At 40.2% G+C, this 14,069-nt stretch overlaps 1 protein-coding gene across 3 annotated transcripts in view; it reads left to right on the forward strand.

The window, feature by feature from the left end:
- LOC129738834 (uncharacterized) overlaps positions 1-11,256 on the forward strand; it is a 59,440-nt gene extending 48,184 nt beyond the window's left edge. For all 3 annotated transcript variants that reach the window (XM_055730140.1, XM_055730139.1, XM_055730138.1), the window contains exons 2-5: positions 780-930; positions 10,072-10,230; positions 10,512-10,658; positions 10,749-11,256. In XM_055730140.1, the coding sequence (XP_055586115.1) occupies positions 814-930; positions 10,072-10,230; positions 10,512-10,658; positions 10,749-10,823 (498 nt within the window). In that variant the 5' untranslated portion in view covers positions 780-813 and the 3' untranslated portion in view covers positions 10,824-11,256. The remainder of the gene's footprint in view (positions 1-779; positions 931-10,071; positions 10,231-10,511; positions 10,659-10,748) is intronic.
- The last annotated feature ends 2,813 nt before the right edge of the window (positions 11,257-14,069 follow it).

Genomic DNA, 14,069 nt, shown 5'->3' on the forward strand with positions numbered 1-14,069 from the left:
TCAAGTAAGAAACAAAATTGATATTTCCATGGAATTTAACTCAGTTCAACACGATTTTCATGAGTTCATTCTTTTAAATGAACCGCTTCTATGCTGAATTTCGTCAGAATAATTTGTTTATTACTTGGAAAATAATTCTATACTGAAATTCTTTTATTTTTCGATTTAAGTCGCTTCATCCTTGTGCAAAAGGTAACTTTTTATCAACGATACAGTTAGCGGACAAGCATTGAAAACCTATTCGGTACAACTGTGCTCCATTACACTGGATACCAAAATTTAAAAAAAGGAAACAAATCGAAACAAAATCGCGAATATAAAAATTCAAATAATTGGAAGCAAATTTATCACCCTTTAATATGCAAAAAAGAGATGTCAAATTTATGTTCTGCAGTCCAAAACATTTGAATCTAAGTAAAAGTACTTTTTTGCAAAATTTCGTATTTGAAGCATAACTCGAAAACTGTTCTACTGAATGACATTTGCGGATGCAGTGCCCAATTTAACATTAAAAATGATCGTCAGTTTACTCAGTTCAAAAATGCAAGTTTTCTGCCAACTAAGAGAATGTTGAGGCCAATTTAGGGTTCATATTTTAAAAAAACTTAAGATATTTATTTTAATGAAGCATTTATTTTATTATTATTATTTTTGAGCAGCTGTGAACTTTTCATTCGATTGCTTATTCCAAAAGGATTTGAAAAAAGTTCACTTGCGATAGTTGTATTCATGGTAAGAAATTAAAAATTAAGAAATTACGTTCACTCTCTTTCTTGCAGCCCTCGACCCCACTTCCCCATTCCCCGCTCCAGAATGCTGCTACCCCTTATAAGTTCCCCCTGGAAGTTGGGACTAGTGATATTCCTCCTGGTGGCCAGTTGTACCCAGGCAAACATAGACCACCCTTCGGCCAAATATAGCAAGAAAACGGTAAGTTTTCGGTAGCAATTTGTGGTTTGTGATTGCCGTGTGAAGTAAGTTCTTTGGTTCTAAGTAGAAAGGTTCAAAGTAGATTGGTTCTAGATGAATTATACATGTAAATATTAGGTAGATGTATTCGTTGCTCTAGTAAATGATTTTGTTGATCAAATTGCAAAAAATTGAAAGACATGAATGAAGTCTACCATAAGTATTGTAACCGTAGGTTGTATGCTTTGCGAATTGTATTACAAGACGCGCAGAGCGACAGGATCTTTCCAGTTAGTTACTTTAGAATTATGGGTTATCGACCGCAGTTGCTTTTGGAGTCCATAGTAGGGGAACATGCCCTATTATGCGCCACCTAAGCGAATCGCTGATTTTCTATGTATTCCACGTACAAATTGTGTTAAAAATGGGTGTAATCGTTGAAGAAAAGTGTTTCCTACAAATTCCTATGATTTTTCATCACTCAAATTACCATAGTTTCTTCAAAAACACGATTTTTAAAAACCATGTTCAAAGCCACAAAACAAAACTGTGTTGCGAATACGCGCCGCTGTGTATTCAATACGCGCCTAGCAGCCGAACACACCCGAGAGCAGCCGAAGACCGAAAACACACCAATACTTACAGACACTTTGACTGAAAAGAAAATCAAAATGGACTAATAGAAATTTAACAAAAAATGAAAAATAGGTTTTTTGGGCTGAATTAACGCTCAAAATATGGTTTTAGACTTTTTGTTCATTTTCAATGAAAATTGGCCTTTTTGAAAAATCAATGCTATTTTCAGCCTACTACGATTGGCGCGTTATAAAGAGCGCATGGGCCGTGATAGAACATACCCATGAAAAGCATACCTTAGCGAGTTCAGTATGATTTTTTAGCATAAAACCATAATTTAGATTCTCCTCTATCGATGTGTCAGAAAATATTGTCTTATTCGTGTTTCTCTGCTTGGTGACACCTTATTAAAAGTGTTTTAAAATTTAGATCGAAATGAAGAAAAACCTAAATTGTGAAATTATCACGACACAGGGGCATTTTAAGGAAAAATTCATACTTGCCATGACCAATCACAGCATTTAAAACAAATTGGTAATATTTTGCAGGCTTAAAATGTTTCAGATTCTTCAGAACAAGAGTGGCGCGTATTAGCCACATGGGGCGTTATATGAACTTTTCCCCTAGGCATGATTTCTGCTGATCATTCGCCGCTGAATCTTACATGGTGGCATTATCTGCGGTCACCAGTGAGCCGAGATAAACAGTCTTCGATTATCTCCAGCTTGAGGCCGTTGATTGTGACCTTGTCATTAATGGACAAGCGGGTTCGGTTAGTCTCGGATCCGCAGGCCAGCATATTCTTTGTCTTGGAAGTATTAATCATTAAACCAATCCTTCCTACTTTGTGTTTCAGTTGGCGGTAGATTTCCTCCACCGCAGCAAATGATCTCCCGATTATACCAATGTCGTCTTCAAAGCAGATAAGTTGACTGAATCTGTTGAAAATCGTACCCCGCATTTCGCCCGCCGCTCGTTTAGTAACACCCACTAGCCTAGCGCCACGTTGAACATCATGCAGGATAGACCATCGCCTTATCACCCGAAATCTGCACACAGCACAGCGTTCCATCCATCGTCGCATGGATCAGTCTGGTCAGCTTCCCGCAGAAGCCGTTTTCGTCCATGATTTTCATAGCTCGTCACGGTTGATCTTGTCGTATGCGGCTTTGAATTCGATGAAAAGGTTGTGTGTAGGAACTTGGTGTTCACCAGGCATTTTTGGAAATTTTTTCGTAGTCTAAAGATTTGGTTCGTCTAAGACCGTCACTCCATGAATCTTCGAACGAATCTGTGTTCTGTGACGTTGGGAGGCGAAGTATCAACCGATTTAGATAATTAACCAACTTGTCCAGGCCCATTTTGATGAGTTCAGCTGCGATGCCATCCTTCCCAGCCGACTTGTTGCTATTCAGCTCGTTGAAGACTTCCTTAACTTCACACATCGTTGGGCGTTAGTGGCTCCTCTACGTCGTTGGCTACGCCGGCGATGTACATTCCCCCACCGTCTTGGTCTCCTGCATGTGCGCCGTTCAGGTGTTCATCGAAGTGCTGCTTCCACCTTTTGGTCACCTCACGATTGTCCGTCAGGATGCCTCCGTCCTTATCTCGATACATTTCGGCTTGCGGCACGAAGCCTTTGCGGGATGCGTTGATTCTCTGATAGAACTTTCATGTTTCTTGGAAACGATGTAGCTGCTCCAGCTCCTCGACCGACTCGTTGCATCTTCCGCTGTCGGTGATTTTCCAAATTTCGACGGGTGCTTCTTGGCACCACTGCCGCCGGCGCAGCATTCTCTTCGTCATTCAACCTCGTACACTCCTCGTCAAACCAGTCGTTTCGTCGTGTTCGTTCCACATGCCCGATGACGTTTTCCTCATCAATATCGATCGTTGTCTTGATGGTATCCCAGCAGTCTTCGAGAGGGGCTTCTTCTAGCTCTCGCTCTGTCGGTAGCGCTGCTCAGAGCGATTGCGCATAGTCTGCTGCGACCAAAAGTTGCTTCAGCCGTGCGATATTTAACCGAGACGGGCGTCGGTTTTTTATGCTGTTCACTACGGAGAGTTTTGGGCGTATCTTCACCATCACTAGATAGTGGTCTGATTCGATGTTGGCGCCTCGACATGTCTAACGTCAATGTCTAACGTCAACGTACTTGTGTGGGAGGCGGTGCTGGAAAAAGGTACTGCGTACAGCCATTCGTTTGGAGGCGGCGAAATCTATAAGTCTGGGGCCATTTTCGTTAGCCAGCTGGTGCGCGCTGAACCTTCCAGTTGTCGGTTTGAATTCCTCCCCCTGGCCGATCTGAGCGTTGCCGCAGCTCTGGTAGATGGCATGACCATCTTCGTACGTTTGTACCGTGGAGCTCTTCCAGCATAACTCCTGCAGCAGCAGTGCTACGATATCGTATTTGCAGCTCTTCAATTCGTTGTAGAGCACGTGCGTACTGCCCACGAAATGTAGAGATCGGCAGAACCAAGTTCAGAATCTCGGAGAGCATCTAGCTCTCAACTGTTGCAATTTTCGTCCACAAATCTTCTCAGTTTGACTGTTGCCATTTGTAGCTTGCAAAGATACGGATGAGCGACCCCACCATCAAAACTTCCCAACGAACTCCGTTGAAGACCTTTTTTCACACTCAGGTTAACCACCCCACAGAAGCGATCCCCTCTTCTTACGGTTAGCCTAGCTGAATGTCACAATGATAGAACTAATAGCATAAACTGTGCGATAACTGAATCAAAGCAATCGAAAGATTCCTTTTAATTCAACCGCGGTAAATGAAAAGTTCATATACCAGTATATCGATAGCAACTTACTACCTTCTTCAGTGAACGTTTTCGATTCGATCGAAAACGTTCACTGAAGAAGGTAGTAAGTTGCTATCGATATACTGGTATATGAACTTTTCATTTACCGTGGTTGAATTAAAAGGAATCTTTCGATTGCTTTGATTCAGTTGAATCATTCAACCAAGTAGGCTCACAACACAACAGAGGGTGCGATAACCTCTAAGGAAATCGATATGCTCTTGGAGTTTCAGCTTTGACTCTCAAAGCTTCCTCTATGTACCCAAGCAAACAAAAGTCACATATTCACTGAAGTGGCTTTAAAAGCCACATTTTGGCTGACAAAGAGAAACAACTGCCTAATTTCCTTGTATTCATCATTGAAATTGAAAGTTCCAAAAATAATGTACGTGTGCGTTGTATGTGACTAATTTTGTCCAATTTCCGTTAGTGAACTATATGAACTCATTGATGAACTTGAAAATTACAAAAGGGATTTCTATATTGTTGAAAGGGAAAAAGGGCAGAAAAATACTCAAAGCGAGATTTACGAAGTCACTAAAAGTGCATTGAGGTGCTTTCTCCACGGTTGTCTGATAGGGCGGGTGCGCTTGCAGGTATGCTTTCAAATCATATCACCACTTCGAGTTTTAGTTTCAATTCAAACAACGTCTAGGCGTGGCCTTGTGGTAGCGTGTTTGATTGTTACCACGATGGTCGGGGTTCGATCCCCAAGTACGGCAAGTTTTTTTCAATAAGTTATTTGATTACTTGATGGACCATTCCGATGCGATAAATGTAAAAAATGTAGGAATCATGCAATCGAGCAGCAATCAATAACAACTTAAATTATGAGCAGTATAGATCATGCATAAGATTACTGATGGGGCTGAGTAAGCTTTTCGAACCTGTTATATAGGACTTTTGGTTGCTTGGGTAGTCATATAGAGTTGATCAAAGTATTTCAGAGGTTTGCAGCATTCTCTCAAATCTTTATCTGGAAAAGTGTTTGCAGTTGGAAAGAAATATCGATGTGGCACAGTTCGTCTACCAATACCCGATCACGTCACCACAAGTAATCAGTCAAGGAAGAATGCTGATACATGCTTTTTTCTAGTGTCTGGCGTTAAATCGCTAATCGCTAATTAGTCCGCTACTTTTTTGTGGACAAATTTATTTTCTTACGGGATTTCAGTTGAAAAAAAAAATGATAAACAAACTCTACTAGGTGCAATTATTCAAGCAGGAATGCTGATAAATGTTATTTTCTATAAAGTGATGGAGTTTTTTGAGCCGTAAGTTCTCCAGAAATAAAGTTAAAAAATGAATATTAAAACTAAAATGTAGCGGACTAACTAGCGAATAGTGTTTTATTGCCTACCTCTGCTAAATTGATCAACATGCACCGACTCTCATAATCCGGAAGATTGATGGGGTCGTTCCACGGAAGTGACCTGAGAGCGTAACGAATGAAAGCTCGCTGTACTCTTTCGATTCGAAGACTCCGAAGATGTATGGTAAGGAGCCCACACACAAGCGACGTACTCCAATCAGATCCCTGCAACGTTACACGATTTGTCTATGTATCGTGTGACCAACATCTTTTAAAGATGTGCTCGTGAATCTCGTTTTTAAGCTTTTTTTTCCTCAGATTTAAGCTTTTTTTTGCCTTGAGAGCATAGGAGAGGAAAGCTTAAATGTGAGAAAAAAAGCTTTAATCTGTCAAAACGAGGGGAAAAAAAGGGGAAATCTGAGAGATGTGCTCCACACGGTTTGAATAACATTGCCGGGAAGTGACTCCAATACACTTCTCACCAAGGAACAGTCAGATCCCTGCAACGTTACACGATTTGTCTATGTTTCGTGTGACCAACATCTTTTAAAGATGTGCTCGTGAATCTCGTTTTTAAGCTTTTTTTTCCTCAGATTTAAGCTTTTTTTGCCTTGAGAGCATAGGAGAGGAAAGCTTAAATGTGAGAAAAAAAGCTTTAATCTGTCAAAACGAGGGGAAAAAAAGGGGAAATCTGAGAGATGTGCTCCACACGGTTTGAATAACATTGCCGGGAAGTGGGAACAGTACACAGCTTTAAGAGAGTATACATCATGAAAAGATTGTAAATTGCGCCTCACGAATCCAAGAATAGAGAAAGCCTTCGCTGTGATGGCACTGATATGGTCGCTGAACGTTAATTTTTTTTATCAACAATGACGCCCAGATTGTTCATGTAGCTGCAAATAAAAAATACCCCAACGTGATGCATTGATCTTGACAGACGCTTTTCGATCAGTCGAATACATTTGAAGCCGTTCGGTCATCCAAGAAGGAAGACCCATGTGAACCAGATTTTCAATGGCAAGTCGATACCGTAGGAAACTTTCGTTGAACGATTGAAAAGCAGACAGATAGGCAGCTTAAATGATTCTGCACGTTCAGCTTTTCCAGCTCAGATAGGACATCACGTTACGTATAGTTTATGGATGGTAGCGTAATGTCATAAATATGCGTAGGAATACCCTGTCTACTCGCATTATAAAGCTCAGGTGAATTAGGATTGTTCACGCTGCTGAAGAAGTCGGCGAACAGGTTGGCCGATTCCTCAATATATGTAGAATCTGCAGACAATTCGCGGTACTTCATTTGCTCAGGTATACAAAGGTAACGTCCAGAAACTAGATGGGTTGTCCTTCAGGTTTAATTCCATTCGGTCAATATAGCTACGAAATGATGCGGCTTGGCAATCGTTGTATCTAGTTTCGAGTTGTTTTAGATTGTCTTTATCCTGTTGGGACTTGGAACGTAGAAAACGGCATCTTCGAGCCTTGCGTACAATATTTCGAAGATGCCGAAGTTCAGAAGACCACCACGGAAGTTTGGTTGTGTTGAGACGTCTCCACTTACGTGGGATGATCCTATTCATGACATCGAAAAACTTTTCGTAAAACAGCACCGTTGCGTCATCCGTTGATTTGTCACCGAGTAGCTCAAGCCAGTTGATCGAAGACAGCCTTTGATTCAATACAGTATAGTCATACTTTGCAAAGTCGAGCTCTAATTCACCGTGGTTTGTTGAAGAGTGTGCGTCACAGTTATTATTAATGGTAACACAGAGCACGAAAGGCTTGAGGTGTGCATCTGGTCTCAAAAGACTTGAAGGAGGCTCAATCACTTCAACGTCACAAGTGTCACTAACGAGAGCGAGATCAAGAATACGGTCATTGACTAAGTCCAGTAATCAACATCGTTTCAGTGAATGTTGACTCTGCTTCGGTCAATGCATTGGTTTATAACAGTTTAGTATATGTATGTATGTATGAAAACCCACCAGTGGCTGATAGGTCTTTCGACTCGAGTCGGTACGGGAAGTCTCGATCGCACATTCAAATATTGTTTATGCTTAACTCATCAACAATATTTGCAACACAACCAAGGGGTCTGTTACCACTGGTTTGGGATAGGTTTGACTCATCTCACTCCCTTCCAACTGTTCGAAACAAATAAAGAATCCTGAAAAGGTACCCGAGTAACCTTCTCATGATTCTAAATTTGCCGAGATACTCCGGCTGGCTTGAACCCACAATCCATTGTACATCAGTCTTTTTTATCGTTTGATGACCTATCCAACGCCCCACAATTCCCCTTTAATAGAGTTAAGCTATTTGTATTTGTTCTCAATGAAAAAGATCGATTATATATACAACAACAAAAAATTATGGAACGAACTCACCAATCTGAAGTTATTTAGCTGAATTCACGATCAACATCGTGCTATGAATGCATATTTAGTGATTCAGCGGTCCTGTATCATCCGGCTTCTTTGCAATGTAGATTGATGGCACTTTGATACGCGATGGAAACATAAAAAAGGATTCCTGACTTTAAGCCTGGTACGATAAATAAATTCTTCGTTTTTCTTCTAAATTACACATCAATTAATTATTCAAACTTCTCTAGAAAAACCTAAAAAATACGCAAACAACAAAATCACATTGGTTTATAACAGTTTTGTTCCTCGTCATAAACCCAAACAAGTCCCGGAAGATTATAGTCCCCCAGAACAACGATTGTGTCGTTTTCAGAAGAAAGATTGCAAATCCCTTGAACAGCCAAAGCGTGCAACGAGTAAAATTCAGCAGGAAAAGATGGCCGTATGTGGATACCACAAAGATAAATCGTGGATTCCGGTAGTTTCAAAGTGACAGCCACTTGTTCCAAGGGGCTGGAATCACTCAGCGTGACCGATGAACAATACAAAGACGACTTAACAGCAATTAGCACACCTCCAACCCGAAGAAAGGAACTAGTTTGAACGTTACGGTCACATCGAAATACTGAATAGTGCGAAATGAGCTCAGAGTTAAGAACGTCGGGGCGTAGCCAAGTTTCCGTTAGAACTATAATGTCGTAATCGCGAGCAGCCGCACTGAGATAGAAGTCGTTCATTTTCGTTCTCATACCTCGGACGTTCTGGTAGTAGATTGTCAATTGGTGCCGGGAAAAGGTGGAAGCCAGTTGCACGGTGCGTTCTGTTTGTTTTAGAGGAGCAGTTGATGTGAGTCCGACAATTGTAGTACACCCGTCAGGCTGCGTCGATGTTCTGGTATAGGTGTCTCTTTCGGCGCTGGATTCTCGGATGCAAGCGATGAACGTTGCTCTACAGCCATCAAACTCACTTGATAAAGGAGCTTGGGAAATCCCTAGACAAGGTCCACACGCAGGAGCGGGGCGACTTTGACTGCTGGAACAAGATGCGTGATTCTTTAAAAGACCGGGTAAAGCTCGACTGCGGTGGAGGGCCCAGGGACTCCCATAATACTTGGCTGCAGGCACCCTGCTGATGTTGAGCACGAAAAAGTAGTTGTTGGATTGGCAAAATCGTCTGTGATATGCATGCTGAAAACCGGAAATACTTGAGGCAGGCGATTGGGATGATAGTTTGGATACTTGCCTGCGAGTGGGATTCGGAAGACCCCTTCCCGTTCCACAAAGACAGGACCGGGATGACTCTGAAGGCTGCAACAAAATGAGTGTGGAAAGCAGCTGTTGATGATGGACGGCACGACAGTTTTGGGAGGGTAAGGGTCTTCCTTATGACTTCCGCAGGTGCATTCCGGTAGAGGTTTGGAGCAGGTGGGGCTGGTGCTTTCATTCGCATGAACATTGCTGGCATCGTGATACGACATTCGCTGCAATCCGAAAGTGCATCAGGGAAAGGAACAGTTGAACCCATTAGATTTTGATACTTTCCTGCGAGGAGAGTTCGAAATACCGGAAACGTTTCTCTTGTCTGACGTGATTGCCCTGCCAAATGCAGATTTTGCGTTGAACAACCTCTCCGTTTGGGCTTAGCCCACTGGAACTCCGGCTTTTATTTCCTCTATACTCTCAATTTAAATAAAAAGTTATTCTTCTAGTCGATGTTGTGGTCACCCATAAGGTCACATGCTTTTACATTCGAAATCCTGGCCCGAAGCTGGAGCAGCGCGGAGTCTGGTACGAGGCATCTTTTACCGACTTAACTTGCATGGTCACTACAGAGGTGGAATTATACTTCTTTTCGGCTTTTCGGCAAATGGAAATGAAAGGGATATAAAATATTTATTTCTAAATCTTTTATTTATAGTCTTTTATTTTAATTAGATCTACTTTTAAATTTACATGGTGTATCATGTTGATTCTAACTAAAGTCATCCATAAGATCATACTAACACGTGTGCGATTTGTGACGATTTTTTTTTCTTTTGTTTTCTGGCTTTGTTTTGGTTCTGTATTGGTGATCAACTTCGAAAACTGAACAGCTTTCTCGACACACACGTGCGCTTGGCTTCTTCCAGAAGGTTGCCACCATGGGCAGGCTACTCTATCAGCAGTACAACGACACCACCTGGACCCTGCAGAACGTGTACGACATCCTGAGCAACGAGTTCACCGACACCTACACCACCACCACCCCCAATGTAAATTGAGCTTGAGTCCTCCTGTTCTAGGGAAAGGATGGCTGGATTAAAATGCGTATCAGAATATAACAAAACTTTTTGCAAACCAATCAAAATAATGACTTAGGTTACTCTTTTAGAATCACCATCTTTCGGAATTGGTTTGCAAACAGTGTAATCGCATACAGAATTTTAAACATTAAATAATAACAACATTAAAATATTAGTTCAAAGTTGAAATTCTGTGTGAGATTTCTAGGCTTACATTTCCTTCATAACAAACCGATGATTCCTCATTTTAGCCACGGCTACCGACGACAACGGTGGATCCATCGACGAGCACCACTCCAAAATACCGAATTAGTCGTGCGGAACTTGGTCGAATTCTGAACCGGAACTACCGAGGCCTTCAGAAGCTGTTTCGATTAGAGTGGAACGAAGCGTGGAATGTGAGGCGTCATAAAATTTGTCACTACTGACTGGGTAGTTCCCATAAGTTTTCTATTTCATTTCTGTCTTTGTTTTTCTTGTTTTTTTAGAACACCAAGTATAACATCGAAGCGTACCGGAGAGAGCTGAAAAATCCGGTCAATGCAACCACTGCTAAACCTTAAGGCTCAATCGGAATAGTTCCAAAACTGTTGGAATCCAAACATTTCAAGTACCTCATATATGTAGTAAAACTGTAGAAGCTGTCAAGAGATAGTTCAGGCTCAAGTGTTCCATTGGAGAAAACAAAACATTCGTAGTTAGTATGAGAATTTTAAAGGGATATCTGTGATAATACTTTGAGTAGGTGTACATTTTTTTAATCGTAAAATGTGGTGAGTATTTTGGTTGAGTTGGGACAATACTATCTATTGTACATGGTAAATATTCACTAATGCTAGGGATTTTAAAAACCGATTTGCTCAAATTTTAGGTAGAAAGAAGGTGTGTTTCACTTTAACGATGAGCTCAATCGATTAAACTAACGGATGTCTGTTAGATTTCTCGGAAACTCATCGACTAACCTTAAGCATCCTAGTGCAAACTGCCATACAACATCAGTGGAATAAATATTTTTAAAAACATTTGTTCTCTTTTTGTATTTTTCATTTTTTCCGAAATTTGTATTCCTTTTTTATATCTTCCGATTTCCGAATGAAAAATTAAAAAAAAAAACAACTGAATCAACATAAGCTCAATTACATCTCTCCTCGGATAGATACAAAAACAAAATCTCCCAAGATGATTGCGTAATTGCCGATTTTGGAGGCGCCGCAGTCATTCGTTCGTTCGTTCGTTCATTCGTCGATGCCATCAACCGTGAGACAAGGTCGATCGATCCGCAGCCAGCCATCAAACCGAGAACACCACTTGATATTGACATTGAAAACCTCAAGTTTTTTGAATGCGTCACGATTTGTTTGGGAAGTTTGGTCGGCCGGACGGCTTCAGGCTTCAGGTGCCATTGATGATTTCGGTGATGTTTTCTCTTCCATTTGTTTGCATCTTGATGGAACTGAATGCCGCCGCTGTTGGTGGAATGCCGCCGAAATTATTGACCTTTTTGGTGCAGTGATTTGTATCGTTTAAATATCAAGGGTGAAAGAAAAGATATTGATTGTATATCTTCTATTAGAAAATCAGATTTTCGTAATCTTTTAGACATAAGAAAATCAATCAATAAAAACAAAAATGTATCATTTTGTATCGCTGTTTTTACAATTTCACGTGTTTCAATATAAACCCACAAGTCTTCTTTTAGATTTATTACTGACGGATTCCACCGAGAGTGTTTACAGATTTAGTCAAATGTCTCTTCCTGATGTAGCCAACCATAAACAGGCTCTTTTTCAAACACTCAATAACATGAATTGGAACTTTTTTCCGGAGAATGATTCAGATGTACAAGTGGAAATATTTAACTCAGTTTTACTGTCGCTCTTTGATACTTAGGAGAACTGGGTACAGAATGCGCAGAGCAGGTAGATGCGCCACCATCGTAGTTCACGAAACAAACATTTTTCAACATGTCTGAAAATGCCAGTCTGTTCAAATTACACTTTTATGCGTTTATAAACATTTGTGGACATTCTATGTTTTCTATATTACGTAAATTTGACGAAAAACAAAAACAAAACTGTTTAGAAGCTTTTCTTACAATTTTTCAACATCTCTCGTAAGGAGTTACTACATCTATCAGCAAAAAAAAAAATACCTGGCCTCTGTTCCAATGATGAACATTGGTATTGATAATCATCACACAATGAATAATTTCCGAATTCAATTTTTTTTTTCTGTTTTTTAAACGATTTTTAATAATCATGTCTAGGCAGGGCAAAACACGCCATTTCCGTTTATCATCTATATATCTATATATATAAAAATGAATTTCTGTCTGTCTGTTTGTCTTTCTGTCTGTTCCCTATAGACTCAGAAACTACTGAACCGATTTACGTGAAACTTGGCAGGTGGGGGTATTGGAGGCCGGGGAAGGTTCCTATTATGATTTGGGACCCCTTCCCCTTACAGGAAAGGAGGGAGGGGCCTCTCAAACAGAAGACAATTTTTTGCATAACTCGAGAACCAATCAAGCAAATGGTATCAAATTTGGCATGGGTTGGTATTTGGAAACGGGGAATATTTCAATGAATATTAGGTACCCCTCCCTCCTCTCAGTGGGGTGATACGAAGGGGGAGGGGGGCTACCTTACAATTTTTCATATAACTTGAAAATTAATCAAGATATTGGAACCAAATTTGGCATGGGAAGGTATTTGGATACGAAAAATATTCCCCTCTTTCCAGTAGGGGGATATAAAAAGGGGAGAGGCTCTCTTTTTAATTTTTTACATAACTTTACAACTGATTAACCAAATGGAACCAAATTTGGTATGGGCGGATATTTGGGAACGTGACATGTTCTAATTAATGTTTGAGACTCCGTTCTTCTCCCAGCGGGGAGAAAGGACAGAGGGAGGGAAGTTTCATACAATTTTTATTGCATAACTCAAGAACTACAACAGCAAATGAAACCAAATTTGGCATGGAACGATATTTGGGTACGAGAAATGCTTCTATGAATATTTGGTATCCCTCAGTTCTTCAAAAAGGTGGATGAAAAGGGTGAGCCCCACCTTTTTTCAGCGGAAAGATGTAATGGGGGAAAGGGTGGGCTTCCATACAATATTTTTTGGATAGCTCGAGAATGAATAGAACAAATGAAATAAAATTTGGTGTCAAAAAGTATTTGAGTATAAAAAATATTTTTTTTTTAAACTGCGACCCAGACATGGGTTATGACTCAAACATTCAGTCAGCGAAACTTTTTTCTTGTAGAGAAATGAATCCAACTGTGTTAGATGAAATTTCAGGGACTAGATAAGAGAAAAATATCGATTTTCTTTTATCGAAAAAATGGGTATGATTATTAAAAATCACGATCTCCATTCAGCAGAAGGGGAAGGAAAACACGCTCTCTTTTCAGTTTTTTTTAGCATAAATCCAGAACATATTAAACAAAAACAACCTTATTTTATCAGTTGGATTGTTTGCGTACGATTAATTTGAGTCCCTCAAATTTAGGACGAAGCTTGAAGAAACATATTAAAATTATCAGATCTTTAACCCAAATTTACAGATCAAGATTCATAATATTAGCTTAAGTTATTTTTGTTTTGCAATCCGAAACTCCAGCTGCAGCTCTCATTTTGTATCGGTTGCTTATGAATTATGTTATAATTTGATTTAAAATAATGCGAACAAAACAATACAAACTTGAATAAATTCTGAAAATATCATTCGATTTTGAAAGGTGTAGCAAAGCACACCGGGTCAGCTAGTATATGTTTATAAAAATGTTTGTCTGTCTGTCT

This window comes from Uranotaenia lowii, chromosome 1 (assembly GCF_029784155.1).
Source record: "Uranotaenia lowii strain MFRU-FL chromosome 1, ASM2978415v1, whole genome shotgun sequence".
NCBI classification, from domain to species: Eukaryota; Metazoa; Arthropoda; class Insecta; order Diptera; family Culicidae; genus Uranotaenia; species Uranotaenia lowii.